This window comes from Tasmannia lanceolata, unplaced genomic scaffold, assembly GCF_043159265.1.
Source record: "Tasmannia lanceolata isolate RefF3 unplaced genomic scaffold, GAP_Taslan_0.1 ptg000002l, whole genome shotgun sequence".
Taxonomy (NCBI): Eukaryota; Viridiplantae; Streptophyta; class Magnoliopsida; order Canellales; family Winteraceae; genus Tasmannia; species Tasmannia lanceolata.
The window spans coordinates 22024617-22048452 of NW_027518679.1; the positions used below are offsets into that span (position 1 = coordinate 22024617).

The 23836-nt window shown below is 39.8% G+C and overlaps 1 protein-coding gene across 2 annotated transcripts; it reads left to right on the forward strand.

Annotated features, from left to right (window-relative positions):
* The first annotated feature begins 5073 nt into the window (after window positions 1-5073).
* On the forward strand, window positions 5074-23697 carry LOC143888381 (Acyl-CoA N-acyltransferases (NAT) superfamily protein). 2 transcript variants are annotated; one of them, XM_077392804.1, is made up of 2 exons: window positions 5074-5754; window positions 23436-23697. In XM_077392804.1, the coding sequence occupies exon 1, from the start codon at window positions 5171-5173 to the stop codon at window positions 5747-5749; it is 579 nt and encodes a 192-aa protein (XP_077248919.1). In that variant the 5' UTR covers window positions 5074-5170; the 3' UTR covers window positions 5750-5754; window positions 23436-23697. The 2 variants fall into 2 exon arrangements, with proteins under 2 accessions (XP_077248919.1, XP_077248993.1); XM_077392878.1 differs by having other exon boundaries at window positions 23442-23697.
* Window positions 23698-23836: the final 139 nt, after the last annotated feature.

A 23836-nucleotide genomic window follows, 5' to 3' on the forward strand; every position in this document is an offset into this window, starting at 1 on the left:
GTTCCGGGCTTCTCTCCGAATCAAGAGATATCTCATATATCGCCACTCATGCTGTGAGGGCACCATTTCGAGAGAGTTTCTTGGCAAGAGCTTTTCTTCACATGTCGAGATCTTAGAGGCTGTTGGGGGCTCGCCCCTCACCGATCTCGGGATCGGGGTCCACACCATGGCTCAACACATTTGCTCCCAGCCCAACCAATAACATTTGTGGAATCCCCTTCCACTATTAAGTGACCTAGGGGTGCAAGTTTGGCCCTGTCAGCTCTGACCCGCCCTGAGCCCGAACAGGGTCAGGGGTGGATTTTCCAACCCTGAGGGCGAGTCAGGGTTCATTTTTTTAGACCCTAACTTAGGTCGGGTCGGGTTCTAGGTTAATGCCTTGGGTACCCTGACCCGGCCCGACCCTAAGTTTTCTATTATAGAATTGAACCATATGTGCATGTTTCTTTTGCTAGTGTTTTCTATTATCTTGGATTGATGTTTCTTTAGATTATTATTATTAATTGTCTCTGTTGCCCATCATGTTGTTGAATTCATATTGTCTTATTTTGTTTTCTTTCTCTGTTTATTGATCATTTTGTTCTATATGATAAGTGGTTGCTTTATTTTTGACACTCTTAACAGGTATTTGCACTAGGGTGAATTAGGGCAGGCCCGGCCCGACTCTGCCCAATCAGGGCCATCAGGGTCAATCAGGGTGGGCCAGGGCCCACACTGAGCCCTGTAGGGCGAGCAATGGGTTGAGGTTTTTCGGCCCTGACTCAGGGTCAGGGTAGGTCAAGGCCGAGATAATGGGATCCAGGGTTGGGCTAGGGTTTTGAAAAACCCGACCCTGTTGCAACCCTAAAGGAACCCATGTTATGGGTCTTATCCCACGTCAGACCGAACAGTAAGGCTTTTGCCTCAACCTCATCTGCATCACAAACCCCAACCGGCCCTAAGTAAGTCATGATAATTGTGCAATTTGCATCACGCACAACGCCCCCAATTCCCTCGAGACCTGGATTTCCAGTGAACTTCCATCAAAATCTAATTTGTAATAACTGTCGGGAGGAGCGTTCCATCGTAGACGTATGCTATTTGATGCTTTTCTTTCCGAGAAGACAATTTGACCTTTCCGTAAAGATTGATCAATCCATAATGGGAGTTCCCCCTTACATTTCACCCACTGAATGATGGCAATCTTAATAGTAAGAGAGATATATGAAGCTGCGCTGGATTTACTACTGAAAATTCTATTATTTCTTTCTAGCAATATACACCAGATGACGGCATAGGGTACAGAGCACCACATCGTTTCTCCTATACATCCTTTATAGGCACATCTCCAATTCATCAAAGTTTCAGAAATTTTATTTGATGATACCCAAGCTGATGTGGGCGGAAATCACCAAGAATAGTTCGGTTCGTTGGTGTGGAACAAGTTCTTATTTTTTAATTTGTATTTTCATCATTTTATTGTAGTATTTTTTAGGGCATCAAATCTTATTCTTTTGGCCTAATTTTAGTGTTTTTAGAAAGGTTTTTTGATTACCTATTTAAAGAGCCCAAGATTAAGCGATTTGGACTTGATTTGGCTAAGTTATAAGCAGTTTTAGGATATGGTAAGTGTCTATTACGGGATAACTTTTTTAGGTAAGTTTTTAGGTTTTATTTATGTTATTTTAGATGGACGACTATGATTAGTTGCTTGGGTATTAAGTTAGCTTTTAGGGTTTCTTTTATTATAAATATATGTTATGTAAGCATTGTAATGGACTTTGATTATTGAATGAAATTTGCTTTTAGGCTTTTGAGTTCTTTTGAAAACTTTTGGTTGCTTGGATTAGCACATGCAGGACTATTTTCTAGTTTCGCTCTGAGAAACTCGACTTCGACGGGATCAAAGTAAATCACATCCCCTTCGACGGTGATCGAAGTATTCTATTCCCTACGACGGTGTTCGAAGGGCCCATTTTTCATTTATTTTATCAATCTTGCATCCACTGCTGCGCCACGAAGAGCGTCCAGATTCTTGGACTACATCAGTTGGTATCAGAGTTGATTCCTTCCTTGGGTTGAAGAGGAAAATTAGTAGCGAGATTTGCGTGGATTCGCGATGGCTACAGACTATCTTCGGTCACTTCAAAGGAGGGTTTCTAAATTCCAAGATTGGGGGGTAACACCACAATTAAAATCATTTTTTAATTACCTAGAGGAAGAAATCATAAATTGGAACTCACCACCAATCTATGATGAATATTTAGAAGATGGGTATTTGATTATTACTAAAATTTCGGATTAGGAGTCATTATCTTTCGACGGTGACGAAGCGATCGCCGAATCACTTGAAGAGATGATTGTTGTGCCGCTTGAAATCATGAGCAAAGAACCAAGAGAAATTAGATTCCGACAATATATTAGGTGAACTAATGGAGATTGAAGAGATGGGTGAATGGAAAAATAATAAATAATTTTTTTCATCAATTTTTATTGATCCGTTTTTATTGAATCGTACGCTCAAGCTTACCGTGGATATTCGTGACTTCAAGCCTATTCAAGATCGTGATAGATTATCTATTTGCCTTGAAGATTATGAAGCAGGGTTTGATCCTCGAGGGATTCAATTGATGAATGTTCTTCAACACTTTAAAACTCGAGGACGAGTTTTTTTGAACCAAGGGAGTATGATTGGGACGGAAATCACCAAGAATAGTTCGGTTCGTTGGTGTGGAACAAGTTTCTTATTTTTAATTTGTATTTTTGTCATTTTATTTGTAGTATTTTTTAGGGCATCAAATCTTGTTCTTTTGGGCTAATTTTGGTGTTTTTAGAAAGGTTTTTTGATTACCTATCTAAAGAACCCAAGATTAAGCGATTTGTCTATTACGGGATTACTATTTTAGGTAAGTTTTAGGTTTTATTTATGTTATTTTAGATGGATGGCTATGATTAGTTGCTTGGGTATTAAGTTAGCTTTTAGGGTTTCTTTTATTATAAATATATGTTATGTAAGCATTGTAATGGACTTTGATTATTGAATGAAATTTGCCTTTAGGCTTTTGAGTTCTTTTTATAACTTTTGGTTGCTTGGATTAGCACATGTAGGAGTATTTTCTAGTTTTGCTCTGAGAAACTCGACTTCGACGGGATCGAAGTAAATCACATCCCCTTCGACGGTGATCGAAGTATTCTATTCCCTACGACGGTATTCAAAGGGCCATTTTTTTCATTTATTTTATCAATCTTACATCTGTTGCTGCACCATGAAGAGCATCCAGATTCTTGGACTGCATCACAAGCCATCCCATAGAATCTCATGATGTCCATCCAAACGGATGAAGAGAAGGGGTACAGAAGTAGCACTTGATCCAGTGTCTCCACATTCTTTTGGCATAAGATGCACCAGCTAGCAAAGTGTATGTTCCTAGATTTCAATCTGTCACACGTATTTACACAGCGGTGCGATACCGCCCATGCGAATGCCACGACACGTGGTGGAATATATGATCTCCAACAATTACACCAGCGAGTGATTTGGGAGAATTCCTCGTCCAACTTCTGAAAGAAGGATTTCACTGAAAAACACCTTCTGTGTCCGAAATCCAAATCCACTCATCTTTTACTTTTATGGACGTATAAGTTGAATCTAGCCTTTCTAAGAGAGCCATGAAAATATCAATCTCACTATCCCTGAGGTTTCTTCTCAACTGTATATCCCAGAATATCCCGCCTGTCTCAGGGTTACGAATCAAGTAATTTGATATCTTGGCATGACGATCCGATGCGATTCTGTAAAGGATTGGAAATGAATCGCAAAGAGGTGATTCACCAATCCATATATCAGACCAGAACCTCACTGAATCTCCAACTCCCACCTTGAATCTGACAAATTTGCTAAACTGATCCCACACCGAATAAATTGAGCGCCAAACCCCCGATCCTTTCCGTCCCGATGGTCCACCACAAGCCCAGTCCCCCATCCTCTCCCATATTTATCCCCATAATTTTGGTTGTCTTCTCAGAGTGTTTCGACTTGGTCTGGTTGAGAAAGACCCGTGGTTTTGTGGCTCATATTTTTTCCCCTATCGAGAAAACCAAACACCACCTCGAATCGGAAAATTTTCCGATTCCAGGCCTTACCTTTCATATCCATTCCTTGTCGGCCACATTACCCTTTCCCTTTCCCAATCATCTCCCAGCGTCCAAAGGGATTTGTGCAAAGTTCATTTGGGGACTAATATTCGCACTACCTTGTTTTGATAATAGCGCGAACTCATTTCTCTTTAATTATTCAACTAGCTGTCAAAAGGCTATTACAATTCCCAAAAAGCTCATTCGCTGTATTAACAAGGAAAGACAAGCAGAGCTTGCGCCATTATCAAAACATGGTACTGCGAATATCAATGGTCGTTCACTGATATTGACACTACCATTTTTTAATAATCGTACAAACTCTGCTTGTCTTTTCTTTTATAATTGACTTCTGTGAGCTTTTGGGAACTGTAATAAGATTTGGCAGCTGTTTAAATTATATAAAAAAAGTTGATTTAGTGCAATTATCAAAACATAGCAGTGCAAATATCATTATATCAGTAGCCTTCTTTTTTATCCTATAATAATGCCTTGCATCTAGACCTAGCAAAAAGTGACCCGGACCTACGAGTCCACTCGGCCTGCCCGTAATTTACGGGTCTAGGTAACTAAATTAGTGACTTGTTGAAATCTAACACAGCACGGCCCAACCCGTCAAAACTCGTCCATAGATAATAATATGTAATTCCTCCATAGATCAGAAGGCTAGGATCATTCTATGGAAATTATTTTTTGGGCATAGCCTATTTACGTTATGCCCCAACACATATCGAGTTCGGATCATCCTATTATAGTGTGGGAAGAAAAACAGCAACCAATAATAATAAAAAAAAACGGGTGACCCGCGGGTCCGACCGGCCCGTACAAGTGGGGTGGTTCACCAAATTATGACGAGTAAAATTCCGGATCATTTATGACCAGGCCCGTAGAGTACGGGCCGGGCCCACCCGTTTGCCAGGTCTTACTCATTAAGAAGCGAACGTTCTCGAGGCCATATAACGACAATTTCTCCTCGCTCCCTACAGAGAAACGAAACCCTAATAAAAAAGAGCCTTATTCGGAGGAAGAGTGGGAGAAGAAGAAGAAGAAGAAAAAAATGGTTTGCATTCGTAGAGCAACGATGGACGACCTCCTAGCAATGCAAGCCTGCAACCTACTCTGCCTCCCAGAAAACTACCAAATGAAATACTATTTCTACCACATCCTCTCATGGCCCCACCTCCTCTATGTAGCCGAGGACTATGGGGGCCACATAGTAGGCTATGTCCTAGCCAAAATGGAAGAAGAGAGCTCCGAATGTCATGGCCACATAACCTCGCTCGCCGTTCTTCGAACCCACCGGAAACTTGGTCTCGCCACTAAGCTCATGACCGCGGCTCAAAACGCTATGGAACAAGTATTTGGGGCTGATTATGTGTCACTACATGTTAGAAGGAGTAATAGGGCTGCTTTTAATTTGTATACACAAACTTTAGGTTATAAGATTCATGATGTTGAAGCTAAGTATTATGCTGATGGTGAGGATGCTTATGATATGAGGAAACAACTTAAGGGGAAACCTCAAGGGCAATCTAGTCATTCTGGTCATCATCATCATCATGGTCATCATCATCATCATCATCATGGGGGTTGTTGTTCTAGTGAGGGGAAAGGCGTGGCGGCCACTGTTGAATGATGGAGGTAATTTCTGAATTGGGGTTTTTTTTAATAAATATTTATGGTTTTTTTTTGGTAATTGCTATTTTGGGTGTTGAATTGTTAGGGTAATTGTGCATTTGTGGGTGTTTCTGCTTGATTTATGTTTGTGCCATTTTATGTGATTTGAATAGTGTTTCTCTTTCCAATAATTTCTGAGAATTAGGGTTTGTTGGTGGAGGTACTTGCTGTTTTAGGGTTTTTTTTCTGTATGTTGTCATTGACATTTATGAATTTTTTCATGGTAATCTCTATGTTTGGTGTTGAATTGTAGGGGTAATAGTGTATATGTGGAATTTGTGGGTGTTTCTCTTTGATGTTGAATTTATGGGAATGATTATGCTTGTGCCATTCTATGTGATTTGGATAGTGTTCCTCTCTCCAATAATTTCTGAGAATTAGGGGTTGCTGCTTTGTAATCAAACACTGCCTCCAAATTGATAGGCGACTTGAGGTTCAATTATGCTTCAACTATTTTTCTTTGCCTATTAAGGTCACTATAACCTTTGCAATGAGTCTTGTAGAGAGATTCTGGTGGAGGAGCTCTCCTCGATCATCTTTGTCCAGCATTTGTTCAGCAGTCCTCGGCGTACGGCTGAGGATTTCAAGGTTGTCTGTTGGCCAAAGGAGAAATTAACGAATCTGTTATTTATTTGAGTAGGCCCATATTTTCAGAAGCAATTGCTAGTCTTAATATGGTTAACCTCTGTAGGAAGGCAAGTTCACCTAGTTGAGTGTGGAGAGGCCAACGTTGTCCCTTTGCAAACTTGATTCCTTTCTTCAGTCTACTGGTTGGGAAGAGTTGTTCTTTATTTTTTTCAGGGAATCCTACCACATATTATCTTGGATCACTCCTCTATTTTGTTTAATACTAGAAGTTGATCTAAATTTTTTTTGCTTCCTTCATATTTGAGCCGATATGGCTTACTCAGTGATTTCTAACTCGTTGTTATTATTAAGTTTTTTATGGGAATTCATTAAATCAAAGGAAATGGAATGAACAAAGAGACTGAGGGGGTCTCAGAGCAATAAAAGAGCGAGAAACTAGAAAATGCCACAAAAAATAAAATAAAAGAAACAACATAAATATCCATGACAGGAAGGCCTGAAGGAATAAGAAAATCAAAGGCCTATACTCTAGCTCTATTGAGAATTAACAAGTCTGTTAGCCCCGACACTTGCAGAACGCCAAATGTGTATGATCTCTATGTCATGTCCCTCAATCAAATCGTGAATCTCCTCGATCAAGTCTGCAAATCTCTAAGGTAAGCAGAGATCGTCTGTCACCCATCTAACATCATTGAGGTAATCTTCCTCTATAATTAGTTGATTAATTAGTGGCTGATCAACAAGGCGGATCCCATAAATAATATCCTGAACTTCTGCCTCATGAGTAAGTTGGAATCCATCACACTGATGGGCTCCAAGAATACCTTCCTTGCCACTCTCATGAGTCCTCAAGGGACCCACGATACACTCGAGCTTGGAGTACTGAGACTCGAGGCATCAAAATTCAACTTCATAAATCATGGAGGAAGAAGATCCCACCTAGGGTTGATGTGCACTTTTCTAAAAACGCTCAACGTGATTTCTTCCCAGGATCTATAGAACATGTTCACTGAGAAGTCTCTAGACAAAGGGAGGCATGAGGCCCACTGAATGACTGCAGAGAAGATTTTCTTTTGAATGGTGTGCCAGCTGCTGGACATGTCTTTGCAAACTCTTATGTTTCTCTCCTTCCAGATAAACCAAATCATGTCAAAAAAAGAGTGAGGTGCCAAAGGGTTCGACCGCTAGAAGACTAATGAGCAAATTTCCATGCCTCTAAAAACTCAACAATTTTTCTTTTTTTGATCTGAAAACTCAACAATATGACACAGGAAGACCCAACTAACCTGAAATAGACTTAAAATGGAGTGCCAAATCTCGCCTATAATGGACCTGATGATGGACAGCATACTCTGAATCAATGATATACAAAGCACAATGGTTGACACTGTTTTTTTTTTCCGGTTGACGAAGATGGTCAGCAGTGAGGATCTTATTCAAGTGGCCAATCAAACAAGAGGCCTTAATTCCATGCGGAGCCTTAGAGACCCACGCTTCCCTAGTTGGAGACGGACTATGATGGCTGAACACCGGGGAGTAAAAGGATGAAATTGAGAAGTTCCAAGTTGGATCCCACCTTCAAATTCTCCTATCCACTCCCCTCTCCTGATGTAAATTGAGTTAATTATGCTGAGGAAGGAGGTGAGCTAACTTACCCACCAAAAAAAGGTGGTGATCTGTTCAACCTCCCAATCACAGAAATTTCTCCTAAACCTAACGATCCATTTTGCTATCACGTTGACTCTGCGCAAAGAATCCACAACACTGATATCCTTTTCCAGAGCCATCCTAAAAAGCCTAGGAAACTTCCACATCCACTTTTTTTTTTTTTTTTTTGAATGGTAACTGAATATATTAAAAAGGGATAGACCGAAAAAAGGCATCCCGCACCCCCCACTAGGCTAGAATTACACACAGGAAGAAAGGAGAAAAAGGAAAAACAATACAAAAAGAAATTAAGGGGGGAGAAAGTCGTAAAGCTCCAGAGACTGCTTGACCACACCCGCTTTAGCCAAAGTATCAGCGATTTCATTGGCTGATCTCCTAACATGAAGGAAATCTACCAAGCATCCGACCGATATATCCTTTATTTCATTGAAAAAACGAGGAAATTTCCAAGGAGGATTCACCGAACCCTTAAGCCACCTAATGACATTTACAGAGTCTCCTTCCACGATAGTGTTCGCTACCCTCTCGCTTCCTAACATCAGAAATCCTTGAGAAGCGGCTCTGACTTCAGCTTCGTTAGAATCTGCGACACCTATAGGCCCGGAAAAAGCCTGCACAACATCCCCCTCTGAATTTCTTAGGACACCCCCGATCCCAGCTGGACCAGGGTTACCCAAGCTGGATCCGTCAAAATTCAGCTTAGAAAAACCTACAGGAGGATTGACCCATTGCTGAGAGATTCTAGGAGCTGGTACTTGACTGTTGCATACCACTTTCCATCCCGCCCACAGGTCGAACGTCGAAACAAATTTGAACATGGGCAGTGCCCTCGCCCATGAAATCGATAAGGCTACTACCTTGATATACAGGTAATAGGGAGAATTTGAACGCCCAGCGAAAATCCTATTGTTTCTTTCCGACCACAAAACCCACAGCGTAGCCAGTAATGAAATCGACCACAAGACTTTACCTTTTGACCTCCATTGAGTAAACGCCCACCCCTCAAATAGATCCTTCACTTGGGAAGGGAATACCCACTCGATGCCGAATCTCGCCAGAACCCTTCCCCATACCTCACGAGCGACTTTGCAATGGATAAATAAATGCTCCATTGATTCTCCAGCTTCGATACACATAGCACAATGATTTACTATGATCATATTCCTTGCCCTAAAAAAATCTACCGTTTGAATACGGCCTTGAATCACCGTCCATCCGAAGAAACAAATTCTAGGAGGAACCTTCATCTTGCACACTTTTGCCACAGATAGATTTGCCGCACACGGATACAGTCTTTTGTAGAAAGATTTTACCGAAAAATAACCCGATGAATCCTACACCCAGATCCTTTTATCCGCCCCTGATGAACGAATGCAGTTGGCGTCCAAGACCTGAAGAAAAGAAACCAGCGAGAGCAATTCCTTGTTGAAGAAATTTCTGCGGAACAACGGCTTCCATATCACCTTATTGGCCCGAAATTCAAAGCAATCTTTGACTAAAGCTTGTTTGTCCCTGGCCACCACATATAAATCAGGGAACAAATCTTTTAAAGGGATGTCGGAACACCATACCATATTCCAAAAAGAAATTCTATCCCCCGAGTATACTCTATATCTTATGCCGCGGTCAAAACATGGACTCAATCGCAAAATATCCCTCCACAGAGTCACACCTGGTTTGTTGAATCGATTTAGGGATCTCCAATTTCCCACGTCTGCGCCATATTTACCACCAATAACTTTCGCCCATAACTGAGTCTGTTCTTCGCCAAACCTCCACAGCCATTTCCCCAAGAGAGCTTCATTCACCTGTTTGATCTTACGGATCCCCAAACCTCCGCCGAGTACCGGCTTGCAAACATCTGCCCAGGAGACCAAAGAGAAACTCTTTTTTTCCTTCGAACCTCTCCACAAAAACCTCCCCTGAATCAATTCGATTCGCTTTGCAATAGAAACAGGGCACCTGAATAATGATAATTGGTAAATAGGAATATTCGACAGCACGGCCTTAATCAAGGTCAATCTTCCCCCTTTTGATACCAAATTCCTTTTCCATGTATCTAGTCTCCTTTCGATTCTTTCCACTATGGGCGCCCACGAACCTATTTTCGGTCTGCCACTTCCCAAAGGGAGCCCAAGATAGGAAGAAGGGAACCTATCCAAAAGGCAACCCATTAGATTCGCCAACATCTTTGCTTCCTCCTCCCCCACATTCACCGCATACATTCTGGACTTTGAAAAGTTCGATCTTTGACCAGTGATGATTTCGTAGCATCTCAAAACTGTCTTAAGATTCAATATTTTAGAAATTTGGGGGGAACTAAATAAAAGGGTATCATCTGCAAATTGCAAATGAGACACTTTGAAGCCGTTCGGGCCGCATTGGATCTCTTCAACTAATCCCACAGATTTGCCTTTCTCCATTAAGAGACTCAAAGCTTCAGCAACGATAACGAACAGGAAAGGAGATAAAGGGTCCCCTTGCCTCAAGCCTCGAGTCGATTTAAAAAATCCTTTTGGAGAAATGGTCCAAACAATTTACCCCAGAGAGCAATCCAAAAGCTGCCTCTAGCTTACAAAAGCACACTGATTCAACGAGATGATTGAGGGAAGAACCACTTTTAGTCTGTCAGCCAATATTTTTGACAAAACTTTATAAAGACAACCAACTAGACTAATAGGACGAAAATCCGAGACCTTCACCGCTCCTTTAATTTTTGGCAACAAAGCTATGAACGACGCTCCAGTACCTCTATCCAGCTCCATCGCTTCGAAGAAGTCCTTGAAAAATGTAAAGATGTCCCCTTTAACATACTCCCAGCAAGATTGGAAGAAAGCCAGACAAAAACCATCCGGCCCAGGAGCTTTATCGCGATCCATCGAAAAAACGCCAATCTCTACCTCTTCATCTGAGAAAGGCCTTTCCAGCGCCAACCTGCTGTGTTCGTCTAGAACCTTAAAATGCACTTCATCTAATACCGGTCTCACAATGACTTCCGAGGAATATAAAGACCTAAAGAAATCCAGAATTTCCTTGGTGATGACACCCCGATTGAATGAAGAAACACCGTCAACCTCAAGAGCTGCTATATGATTGTTACGCCTCCTCGCACTAGCGATGCAGTGAAAGTAAGCTGTGTTTTTGTCCCCCTCCTTTAGCCATAAAGCTCTTGATTTCTGCCTCCAAGATATTTCATCCTGCAATAGAAGACTTCTATGTTCGTCCTTGTAACGACCCAACTCTAACAGCTCTTCCTCTACAGCAGTCCCCTCCTCGTCCGACAAAGAGATCGCACGAATGCGGTTTAATAACCACAATTTCCTTCCTGATCGTTCCCCCAGTCTATTAGAGTTCCATTCTTTGAGTTTCTTTTTGACCGCTCGGAGCTTTTCCCCTATGACAAAATCCGCCACCCCCGTCTGCCTGGTGAGATACCCACCATCCCCCCATCAACTCCACCATCTTAGGAATTTCCAGCCAAGCCAGGTCGAATCTAAAAGGGGATGGACCCCAAGATCCCAATCTCGGATCCAGCAATAGGGGGCAGTGATCCGAGACTGAATGAATAAGAGTCTTTTGATAGGAGTCCGGAAAGATGGATAACCACTCTGGGCAAAACAAAAACCGACCAATCCGACTCTTCCTGGAGTTTCTAGACCAAGTAAATTTAGCCATCGACAAAGGTATATCAATCAATTCATGCCTAGCTATAAAATCTGAAAAGTCACCCATATACTGATTGGATCTACTGCACCCCATCCTTTCGTCCACCCATCTAACCTCATTAAAATCCCCCCCCCCCAAGCACCACGGATGACCCCACTTATTCCTGACTACGGTTAATTCTTCCCATAACTTGACCTTGTCATTCCTCACTGTTGGACCATAAATGCCTGTGAAGGTTACCAAAATAGGTTCCTCCTTTTGCCTCAATACGATTGAAACTGAATACTTGCCTATCCAAGAATCTTGTACTTCCCACCTTGATTGATCCCACATCACTAGAACGCCCCCTGCAGCTCCAATGGCGTCCAAGGCCAGGAATTCCCAATTCGCATTCGCACCTAAGCTCTTGATTAGAGACCTTTTCACCCCCCCCCCCCCCCCCCCCCCAAACTTTGTTTCTTGAATACAGACTACCACAGGTTTATTATCTTATACAACTGCTTTAACTTGGGCCTTTTTTTCCAAGGACCCCAACCCATTCACATTCCAAGAAATTATCTTCATGGACACACCGATTGAATAGGTAACAGACCCCTTGGACCTCCTCTTCTACTGTTTTTCCTATTTGAAGATTTAGGGATACTACCATGAGACCCTTCATAATTAACATCAGATTTAAGTTTAGCTAGTTCCCGCAGCATCTTCTTGATCCCCTCTAAGCTGGAAGGGTCGGATAACATTCGCTGATCTAACTCTCTTCCCTCTGCAACCCTGAACAAATCAATTAACTGATCCTCTGATCCGGAGTAAGTCAAGCCCAAGGCCCTGCTTGTAGAAATGATGTGGTTAACAAACACCTCCAGAATCTGAGCTTTAGGATCAACCCAGGAAATGGGTTTTGGATCTTCCTTCTGAGACATAACCACCGCCAAGTTATTACTCCTATTTTCGGACCAAAAGGAGTCTTCGTGGTCCCTATGATCCTCCCCGTCGATACCCACCCGCCAATCCGTCTGCACGCAACTATCGGAAAATGCATTTGAAGAAGGAAAAACCTCATTCGCCTCCCCGCTTGTTGGTGCCTTGTTTGTAATCATTAAGCTTCTAAAACTCAGGTCCCCCTTTTGCTTGCGCACCTCTTCCCAATGAAGTAAGTGATTCTTTGTGGAAGTCTCACACCCGCTATCATTCCACATAATGTTTATCTGAATATGTTCAGTTCTATTGATTACCACTACAAGACAGTGAAAGACCGCCATATGGTAAATGTGAAGATCGACCAACACTGCCTTGAGTAGGATAATTCCTTAGTTGTAAATTTCGTTTTGGCCACCGGAATGAAATTTTTCGGTCATTTCAGCCAAATTTCGTTCGAAACTTTTCGTTCCAGAAAAAAAAGTAAAAAAATGGAAAAAATACCCAAAAAAATCAGAAATTTCTAGAAAAATGAGCCAAATATGTAAAAGATCCAACATTTACTTAAAGAAAAATCACTATCAGTCAGCTGAAATGCCTGTGCTGACTATTCACCAGTGTATTGACCGGTTGCCTGGTAAGATGAAAATTTTTTGGAGACCAAATTATGAGATTTTTTTACCAGACTTTTGGGATTTAATAATTTTTGGACATGATAGAATTTATGAATTTTTAAAATTGGAAAACTACCCCACCGTTTGGAAGTTAAGATTTTGACTCGACCCATTTTTTTCAAATTTTGTACTAGAACAGGAGAGTTGACTTTTTATCCTCTTAGATTTGGGTCTTGAAACTATTTTTAATAGATCCAAATAGGGGGTATTTCGTTATTTACATGTAAATCTTAAGTATAAGAGGAGAAAAGAAGAAGGGAAGAGAACCAAGAAGAGATAAGGAGACTGGAACAAAAACAACTAACTGGACAAATTTTGGGCGAAATTCCGAATTTCGGTGAATTTTGTCTGAAACTACCGAAATCGGACGAAATCCGGATCGAAACGATATTTTGGTTGTTTCGTTCCGGTGTTCGAACGAAACCGGAATGTTCAGGCCATTTCGGCCGAAACGAAACGAAATTTACAACTAGGTATAATTCTATCCTCCAAGAGAGGGCATTCTTTTCTTCCATGATGCGAGCTTTTTCAACTCTTTATGACTGGATCCCTAAATATTTTTAGACGATCTATTGATCCAAAGAGGGAGACCCAGGTACAAGTTTGGGAGAGATCGGAATTTACATCCCAAAGCAGCCACAAATTCATCAATTTACGATGTTACATATTGATACCCATTATGATCGATTTGGCTAAATTGATTCGTTACCCCAAAATGGCTTTATAGCATCTTAAAACGACATTAAGGTTAATCAGTTTCACTCTCTGTGGGCTACTAAAAAACAAGGTATCATCGGCATATTGGAGGTGTGAGATTTCCACTCCCGGATTCCCGATGACGAATGTCTTGATCATCCCTTTTCTTTGGTTTTCAAGATTATTTCTACTCTAAATCTTAGGCTCCTTATAGCAAAGACTTTAGCTTTGGTGTTTTTTTATTCAACGCGGATCCATGAGTCAACTACAATAAGAAAAAAAAGAAGGAAATTGACATATTATTAGAATTAAATTACAGTAGGAAATAATGAATATAGAAATCAAGACAAGATATGACTTTAACCAACAACTAATAGTTTTTTTTTTTTAATGATAACTAACAACTATTAGTAAATATATAACAAGTAAAAACTTCAAACTAAAATGTTCCTAGACAAGGCTTGTTTCTTGTTTCAATGGTCATGTGTGTGCCTTGCCTAAATCGCCGTTGACCATGTCATGAAAATTCAGTTGTACATTTGCCAGCGTACATTGTTCAATGCCACTTCCTTATAGCCTATCCTAAGACTAGTATAGGTCATCTTTTACCTCATCCATCTCAGAGAAGCCAACTTGCAACCTCAGATGGGGATTTACGTAGTAGCCAACTGTGTGTAGAGGTCATCTTTTACCTCATCCATCTCAGAGAAGCCAACTAACAACCTGAGATGGGGATTTAGGTAGTAGCCAACTGTGTGTAGAGGATGATGCAATAGTTCTGCCCATCTCCCATCCATCTGCTTCCAAACAAGAATATAATTTTTTTGTTTCACCCACAATTAAACCTTAATCTTCTTCTTAGTTGAATCCATCAGCTCATAAATAAAGATCATAACAAGCCTCTCCTTTGAATCCACCTCTCAAAGCACACTAATCAATGATACTGTAGTCTTAATGTAGTAGTAGGGTATATTTTACCAAAAGCTAGGATCAAATAATACAACTGTGGGCTATGTAGTAGTAGGCTATATTTTACCAAAAGCTGGGATCAAATAATACAACTGTGGGCGCCTTCACGCCATCAACCATGGCATAAGAACTAGTGGTGTAAGCCTCAAAGGAAAATGATGATATAAGAGGCTGTGTTTGCTTATATAAGCTCTGTAGTGTTAGGTAGTTAATGGCAAATCTATTGACTGCGGGATAGAGAAACCCACAATCATGGTTTCGGTCGGGACCGACACCGAAACACCTAATACCCGAAACCGTAATTTATTTCGCCGAAATTTCGAGAATTTCGGTCGAAATTTCGGTTTCCTGCAATTTTGGTCCGAAATTTTATAACTGATATATATATATATATATATATATATATATATATATATATATAATCCCTAATTATAAGGGATAGATAATATTACACCGTATACAAAAGGAAGAGAAAGCTAATAGAGGAAACAAACGTGATCTGTTGGGAAACCAAGCAAATCTGCAAAATCCAAGGCAATCTTCATCACCATAATCCAAGCCAATCTGTATCACCCACTATAGCAACTAACAACTCCAAGCAATCCATCATACTCCATTATTTAATACTTCCCTGAAAAATCGGCCGAAATTACCGAAATTTGCCGAAATTTCAGGCCGGATAAAAAATGGCTTTTTTTTTTTTTTTTTTGTCTGATTTCGAACGAAATTTCTCGATTTCAGTGGGGTCCGAAACCGGTACCGAAACCGAAATTTAAAACCATGCGTACAATTCTTTGTATGGGTTCTCATCAAACTAAGAACCCTTGGATGCTCCTATATTAACTTTGTAACGTTCCTTGTCTTCTCAATGGTCTTGGCATGCACATATAGCTTAGTGATGCTCTCTAGCATCAAGTCAATGCAATGAGCAGCTTAGGAAGTCAAATACAATCTTTCTTTCTTCATCGTCAACTTCTTTCCTGCACTTACATAGCTAGAGCGATCATCAATGATAACCTGCACCACTTTATCCTCTCCTATTTCCTCAATCACGTCATCAATGAGGCAAAATATCAAATTTTGAATCCTTGATGGAAACAGAAGCATCAACGGATTTTAAAAACCATGTCCTTGCTGTACCGTTGACAAGAAAATTAGGCATCTATTCTTCCCATCTGTTGATCAATTTGACATGATACTACACCCATACTTAGCCTATGCCTTCTGTTGATACTACATTATGCCACTGATATCTTAACTTCTTCCTTGATGATCAATGTCCTCATCTCATGTATGGAAGGGGTTTATAAGCCAGGCCCATATGCAAGTAATAGCGTCAATGATAGCTGCAAAATATGGGCTATTTAAAATATTAAAAGGAAGGGCATTTACAAAGACAATTGTTTCAATCTTCTTGCACTCTTTAGCACTTTCTTTCTTCATCTGCATAGAGTTTAGGGCCCTTAGTCTAGTGAAAAAAGAATCAATGGAACCCCTTGGCCTAGGTGGCTGGTACCCGACTAATCAGAGTCCCCTCAACACTTAAACTATCTTCATTCCCAGAGCCTCGTCCTTCCAATGTCTGATAGAAGTTCATTTCTTTTTTCCTTTTCACTTTAATTTTTTTTTCCAAAGCGTTCGAACATTCATGAGTAATTTTCGGTGGTCACTTATCGCGCGATTTTATACTGTAACATGTCTCCGACGTTTTATTCTTTAGGAGGCTAATGTCCCCGTGCACCTTTGATTACAAAATGGACATTTAATATATCCCGTTTCCCCCTCAATTTTCTTTCCATTTCTCCATGCAAAATATTTCTTATCACCCATGTTTATATCGAAAAGATCAAATGCATTTCGATAGCCTCAAATATTTGAGAAGGATATCTTTGGATGGATGGATGTTTAAAAGAAAATACCTAAAAATTTAGGATTTTTACTCACCAAGTAAAGGAGTACTCAATCAAGGTTTTAAATTTCAGTTTTGGTTTCGGTTTCAGTCACCACAAAAATGAAAACGTTTCGGTTTCAATTAGAAATTTCGATAGAAATCATATAAAATCACAAAACGTATGGAAAACTATGCAAATGATTGAATTTTAAGCTGAAATATCAAGAAATGCTAAAATAAGCACAAATACACACTTAGAAACCATCACATAAGTAAGCCTGCTATCCATAATGTTTACTAATATCAAACACCTAGTGACACGCTCTTTCGTGCATGTGATAATTTAGTATATACCACATTTCATATGTAATTCATATTAATATTTACACATAATACACACACTTCATTTCACATGCAATACATATAACTATAATTATGTAAACACTTACTGATGTTGTTTGCCACTAATACACTTACGATTTTGGTTTCAGTTTGTGTTCCAATTTCGGTATGCATCTCAGTTGGGATGAAAAATAGTAACATTTCGGTTGTTTCGTGTCTGTTTCGGTGGAAATTTAAAACCACATGCAATCACAAAGTTTTCCACCACTACAGCCTTTGTTTTGTTGAAAGAAATCTCCGGAAGCGATGAATTTTGATTCTGTTGAATGGTTGGAGAGAAATTACAAAACGCGATGAATTTTGATTTCGTTGAATGGTTGGAGAGAAATCACAAAACCAAAGTACCATCCAAAAAAAAATCACAAAACCAAAGTACAGGGAAAAGAGTTCCTTATATATCAAAACTCTCTACATCTATTAAGAAACTTTCTTCTTAAAATTGATCTTAATAGCTCATACGTTTTTTAATAAAAAAAGTATAGTCCATACTTAATCTAACTTAAGTATTAATAGGTGATTATGGGAAGAATAAACAAAAAAGGTGAAAAAATCAATTTTAAGGTGTTCGGGCTGTCAAAATTCATTATTTTCTGTGAATGCTCGAAAGAGGCATACACCTTTTATTCCTCAAATGCATCACCCCTTTGAGGCTTATGCCTCATAAGCAAAACACTTTTTCTTAATTCCTCATGGCATTTTTGGAACTAGCCTTGAGGCATACGCCTCACACTCCTTTGAAAACATTACTTCTACTAATTGATACTACCAAATGAACCGTAAGGGAAGGAGCCCTTATCTTGGATTACTGGCATCCCATTATATAATGAATTGAAGCGGTAATAGAAAATTGAAGGGGTAGGTATCTCTCGTTTCTTGGTAGGATCACTCTTATAAAAGCTACTCTTGCTAAGTTACTACTTTCTGTAGTTTATAATAGCTCTGTCAATGGCAGAAAAATTGAAAAAATCCAATAGAATTGACTCTTGAACTAGTCCCTCTTTCCCAGAGGTTCATCTAGTAATAGCCTAATAGCACTTGTACTGTGCTTGACTGGTTCAAACTGGTTTGATTCGTTTCGTTCTAACTCCTCCTTTGATTTCTTCCTTCTCACGAGAGAGTTTTTGAAGGCTTCTTCTAATGCAAAAGGGAAATAGAGTCTTTCGAAAGAAAATACTATTTTCATTTATATAAAAAATAATTAGGATAAATCACATGAATCGTACAGATCGATTCAATTGAAAATTTACGATTCAATCGAAAATCGCAAGATTAATACGAATTAATATTCAATCATGAGATTCAAATCATAATCCATAAGATTTGATTTGAATAGTAAAACAGAAGATTTTCAAAACAATGACAACAATTTTCTCTTCCCAACAGAGGATGATCTTGGCATGGTTTTAAATTTCGGCCGAAATACCGAAATTTTGGGTTTCGGTTGGACACCGAAACCACCTAAATCTGAAATTTTGGACCGAATTTCCAAAATTTCAGAAATTTCTGCCGATCGGGAAAATATAATTTTTAAAATTTTTTTCCAAAATTTTTGCCGAAATTATCAAAATTTCGTCACAATAATGAAATAGATTTTTTTTACCAAATTTTGTCTGAAATTTCAGTTTCGGCTATGTTCGAAACCGAAATTTTAAACCTTGGATCTCGGCATAAAAAGCATTCGAAGGCAGAATTCCTATCTTTTGGCCAAGCTGTGGATGACTGCTGCAACCCATTCATATGAGTTGTGTGTGACACTTATTGTTGCAAAAAAAAAAAAAAACCTGATAATTGTCTCTTTTTGGTGAATGAAACTTGAGGGGTTCACATATCTCAAAACCCTGGAAGGTTTAATTTTGCTTGTTTTTGAAAAGGATTATAATTAATATTAGAGATGGGACTATTACCTTTTCGACTCAAAAAGTGGTGTGGGACATGTTTGCTTTCGGTCCTTATATTATTGGACAATGACTTTCGTTGAGAGCCTCTAACAAATTCCTAGATCTAGCAACAAGCCCCGTGGTTTCTTTTAACAATTCTGGTATTTGTTTTCAACAAAATCATATTATTCCACGATGTCCATGCTGGTTTGGAGAATAACTTCTCTTCAATATGGGAAACTGCTTCTTGAGCTGCAATTTTTTTATGGCTCACAATTATTGTAATGTCTATTGGGAATCAGCTCTAGAAAATTTATCGAGTGGCGGAATGTGTATTTTGTGATCATCTTGTGGAGACTTGAACCGCATTCTGATTAATTGCTGCTGGATCGTTCAGACTATGACCTATTTCTTTGCTCTATTTAATATTTTTGCACCTCTTCCTCATTTTTTTTGTTGGGAATTTTGTAGTTGGTGGAGGTGTCCCATGGGAAAAAACTCTAAAACACTATTTAAAAACTCCCCAAGTCGATCAGCATGTTGCCCGGGTTCTCATCTCAGTTTAAGTCTGGCCCTATCGAGTCAATCAAAAACTCCTTTGGCTAGCTTAGCAACAAATTGACCACGTTAGTCATTGACTCCCTAGTCAATTCAGTTTTTACCATGGACGGGTCTCTCACGAGTGCGAGTTTTTAAACATGAATCTAAAATGCTTATGGAACATTCTTTCCCCTTACAACTTGGCTTATTTGGAAGGAAGAGAATCTAAAATGCTTATGAAGCATTCTTTTCCCCTTACAACTTGGCTTATTTGGAAGGAAGATAATCTAAAATGCTTATGGAACATTCTTTTCCCCTTACAACTTGGCTTGTTTGGAAGGAGGAGAATGCTCTGGTATTTTTTTGGGAAAGCTAAAACCTTAAAAAGGTATGACTGACCAAATTATAATTGAAGCATCAAGAAGTTGATTGCTTTTGTGATGATCTTCTTAATGTGTTAGTTACTAATTGGGTTGGCATTTGCACTTATTATGTTCTAAATTGCAGAAATCTAAAAGTCTGGTCTCCTCTGGGCCAAAGGACTAGACAATTGAAGTTGTTGTTAAAGTGGGTTGGCAAGGTGTGTTACCGACACTAGATATTGAATGCTTTAAAGTTTGGATCGAAGGAGATTCTTTGACCACCACCAATTGCCTTAGCAAACCTTCATTGGTCCTCCATGCCACTTTTATCCTTTGTTTAGGGATAGATAAGTTTTTGTTCTTTAACCCTTCTCGGCAGCGTGTTTTTTTTCTTCATTGCAGAGAATGAAAAAGTTGATGATAACTAGCGAATGGTGTTTGCCAAACCCTGCCCGTTCTGTCCATTTGTCCAAATCCGTAATTCCCGGCAGCTATAACAGGCAGATTTTAGGTTGCGTGGAGAAAACTTGAGCGAAAAAAAAGGCAACTAAAAAAGCTCCCTCCCTAGGGCGTCGGTCTAGGGAGGGAGGTGTCCGTCTTCCTCTCTCTCGTCCTCTCTCTCTCCCATATCTTCCTCTCTCTCGTCTCCCTCTCTCTCCCTTTCTCTCTCGTTCGTTCTCCCTCTCTCTTTCCCTCTCTCTCGCTTGTTTCCCTGTTTCCCTCTTTCTCCCCATTACTAACCCTCTTTTTACCGTGTTTCCCATGGTTGGCAAAAGATGACCCGCGGAGGCCGAATCGGGAACCGTGGAGGCCAGATCTGGAACATGGCTTTTCTGTGGTGGCTAGATCTAGGGCTGTGGAGGCAAGATCTGGGGCTGTGGAGGCTGGATTGGGAGCTATGGAGGCCGGATCTGGAGCCGGGGAAATCCGTGAAGGTTTCCGGTGGTCGTGAAAGGCCGTGGGGTGCTAGACCTGGAGCCGCGGAAGGCCAGTTATAGGCGGTGTGAGGCCGTAGAGGCCGCGGATTATCGGATTCGGGGATCATGGAAAGCCGGGGGCCATTTATAGGGCGGAATGATTGGAGTTGGGCTTGAGAAGGCCGGATTTAATGGTGAAAGGGCCGGATCTATTTAGGGTCGATGGAGAAAATGGATGTGGGAGTTGTTGGAGGCTGTTGAAGGGGCCGATGTAAGGAAAAGGGTGTTCGGTTTTAGGGGAAAAGAAGGAGGTTGGATATGTAGGTGAGGGAGGTTGTGGATAGCGGCAATGAACCTTGTAGAGTTAAGGTTTGAAGGAGGAGGAAGAGGAGGGGAATATTAGGGTTGTTAGGGTTAGGGTTGATTGGGGAAGGAGGTGGGGGAGTAGTATAGTCTTTAGGGTTACGGTTTAGGGTTAGGGCTAGGAGTATGCTTTTGGATGGGATGATTTTTGGGTTAGTGGAAGTAGGTTTTGGAGAAGATGGTGGAATGATTTGATATATTTTTAATGGGGAGCCATCGGGGTTTGGTGGTTGTTCGAAGTGGAGGCCGCCGGAAATCGGATGATGATGTTGGGTGGTTGGCTATCATTCACGGTTAGGGGCGCACAATAGCTCTGGGCCTTCGAGCGGGATTTTTGAAAATCGAATTTGCCAGCGGATCATAGTGGAGAAATCGGTGTGACGTGGCAGGTCACGATCTTGACTTGGGGGTCCCACAAATATGACACTTTTTCGATTTAATTGAGGCTATTGGGTAATGTAAGGGGTAATGGGTTTTTCTTTTGGGCCAAGGAGAATGCTCCTGGGTGGGCAATTCATACCATGTAAATTTTGTGGGACTACTGGTCCCCATCGTAATTTTGCTGGTATGAATATATTTGTCAATTTTCAAAAAAAAAAAAAAATAACAGGCAGATTTTTGGAGCATAGCGGAGTTGTTCCAACTTTCAAGCGATTCTATTATGCCCATTTTACCTGCTCGTTGAAGTGGATAATGAGAAGTGTTGAAGAACACTCCCTAAGATTTTATGTTTTCTGATTCCCTATCACTCATATCATCATATTCATCGTGAAGTAAATGCAAAAAGGGACATTCTAGCAAATAATGTTTTCTTTTTTTTGTAGGAGGATCAGATGCCTTTGTAGCTTTTTTTTTTCTTTGGTGGCTCTACTCGGTAGCTGCTTGTATTTTTTTCTTTCTCGACTGATGAATTTCATTTGCTCGAAGAAGAAAAAAAGAAAAAACAATAGGAATAGAAAATTTTGTTTTTAAAGTTTCTCAAAGACTAGGATTAGTTTATGTATGACAAAAGTTTCACTTGAGTTGTCTTCTGTTTGCTTATCATTGTAAAACGTGAATAGTGCTTTTCGAGTAGAAACTTAAGAGTTTCTTGGGGGTCAAGTAGCTCTCTTAGACTTGGAATCAAGGGCTATTAGTTTTAGGGTTTTATGAGGTTGAGACACGAGAAGCTATATAAGTTCCCTTCGCTATAAATTTTGATATGAGAATGATATTTTTCTTTACGTTTGATGCCTTAGATTCTTCTTTTAGATAGATTTTACTAATGTATGTGTCCTGATGCTGCATACTTGGATTCTACCCTCTCCCCAAGTTTCATGGATTATTGTTTCAATATTCAAACTGTCTCTTCCTGGAATTTTTAGATGCTGGAAATTTGTGAGTTGGAGATATTTATTTTTGGATTTGTACTGGAAAGTTTTGCTACAGTAACTGCGACAGTTCTACAATAATGCCCTCATGCTGTGATCTGCTACAATACTGAAAGAAAATTTTCCACATGTTTTGATATTTGGGCTAACCTATGTTTTCTTTTTTAGTAGTTAAAGAACTGTCAAAAGGTTATTACAGTTCCGAAAAAGTGGTCACAATTCACTTAAAAAGGAAAAGACAATCTATAATGGCGCCCTAACAAACCTTGGTTACCATTGAAAAAAACAAAACAAAACATGGTTGTGCTGATATTCTTTCCCTTATTTTATCGTGTATGCAATTCTGCTTCAATTTAAAGCCAGAGCAGATTAATTTCTTCTTGAATTATTTTTTTCCCTTCATCAAGGTGGGGGAAGGCCTTAGGTTTTAGGATTATCTTTGATTTGGTCTTTCTACATTGCCCAAATATATTTAAGCTACTTACTGCCACTCTTCATCACACATCTCTTTCGTTTAACCCTGCTATGCGGATTGTATATTCAATAGCTTTTGACCATATGGCCTTTAAGACTACTATTTTCTGTTCTATTGCTTAATGTTTTGGTATAAGGTTAAGATGGTTGATGGTTATTCTGTGCTTGCTATTGGAAGAAGATAGCTTTGAGTTTTCTCTTCTTTGCATGTTGTCTTATCAAACATCTTAATTGCACTATATATTTATATTCTCTCACATTGTGTCTTGCAAGATCTAGAAACTAGGATAATGATGGGCGATGGTGATGAAGTCAATGGATTGTATCTTTTGGACGCTCAAGATGCTTATTTATCTTGTATTGAAGTTGATAAAGACTAGTTAATGCTTCGGCATAAATGTTTAAGTTTCTCTGTCTAGTTTGTGATCTGTTTTCCTTGCTTACTCAAGTAAAATGTGTCTACTTTGCTTTATTGAGGCATATTGTGGACATTCTGTCTTTTATTTTAAATAAAATTTATGAACCCTTTGCTATGTATTCAAATGTTTGGGGTTCCTCTTAGTGGGTTATGTGTTTGAAGTTCTTTTTTTTTTTGCATGTATTGATTATTATTCTCTTATAACCAAGGTTTTAAATTTCGACCAAAAAGCCGAAATTTCAGGTTTCGGTCTATA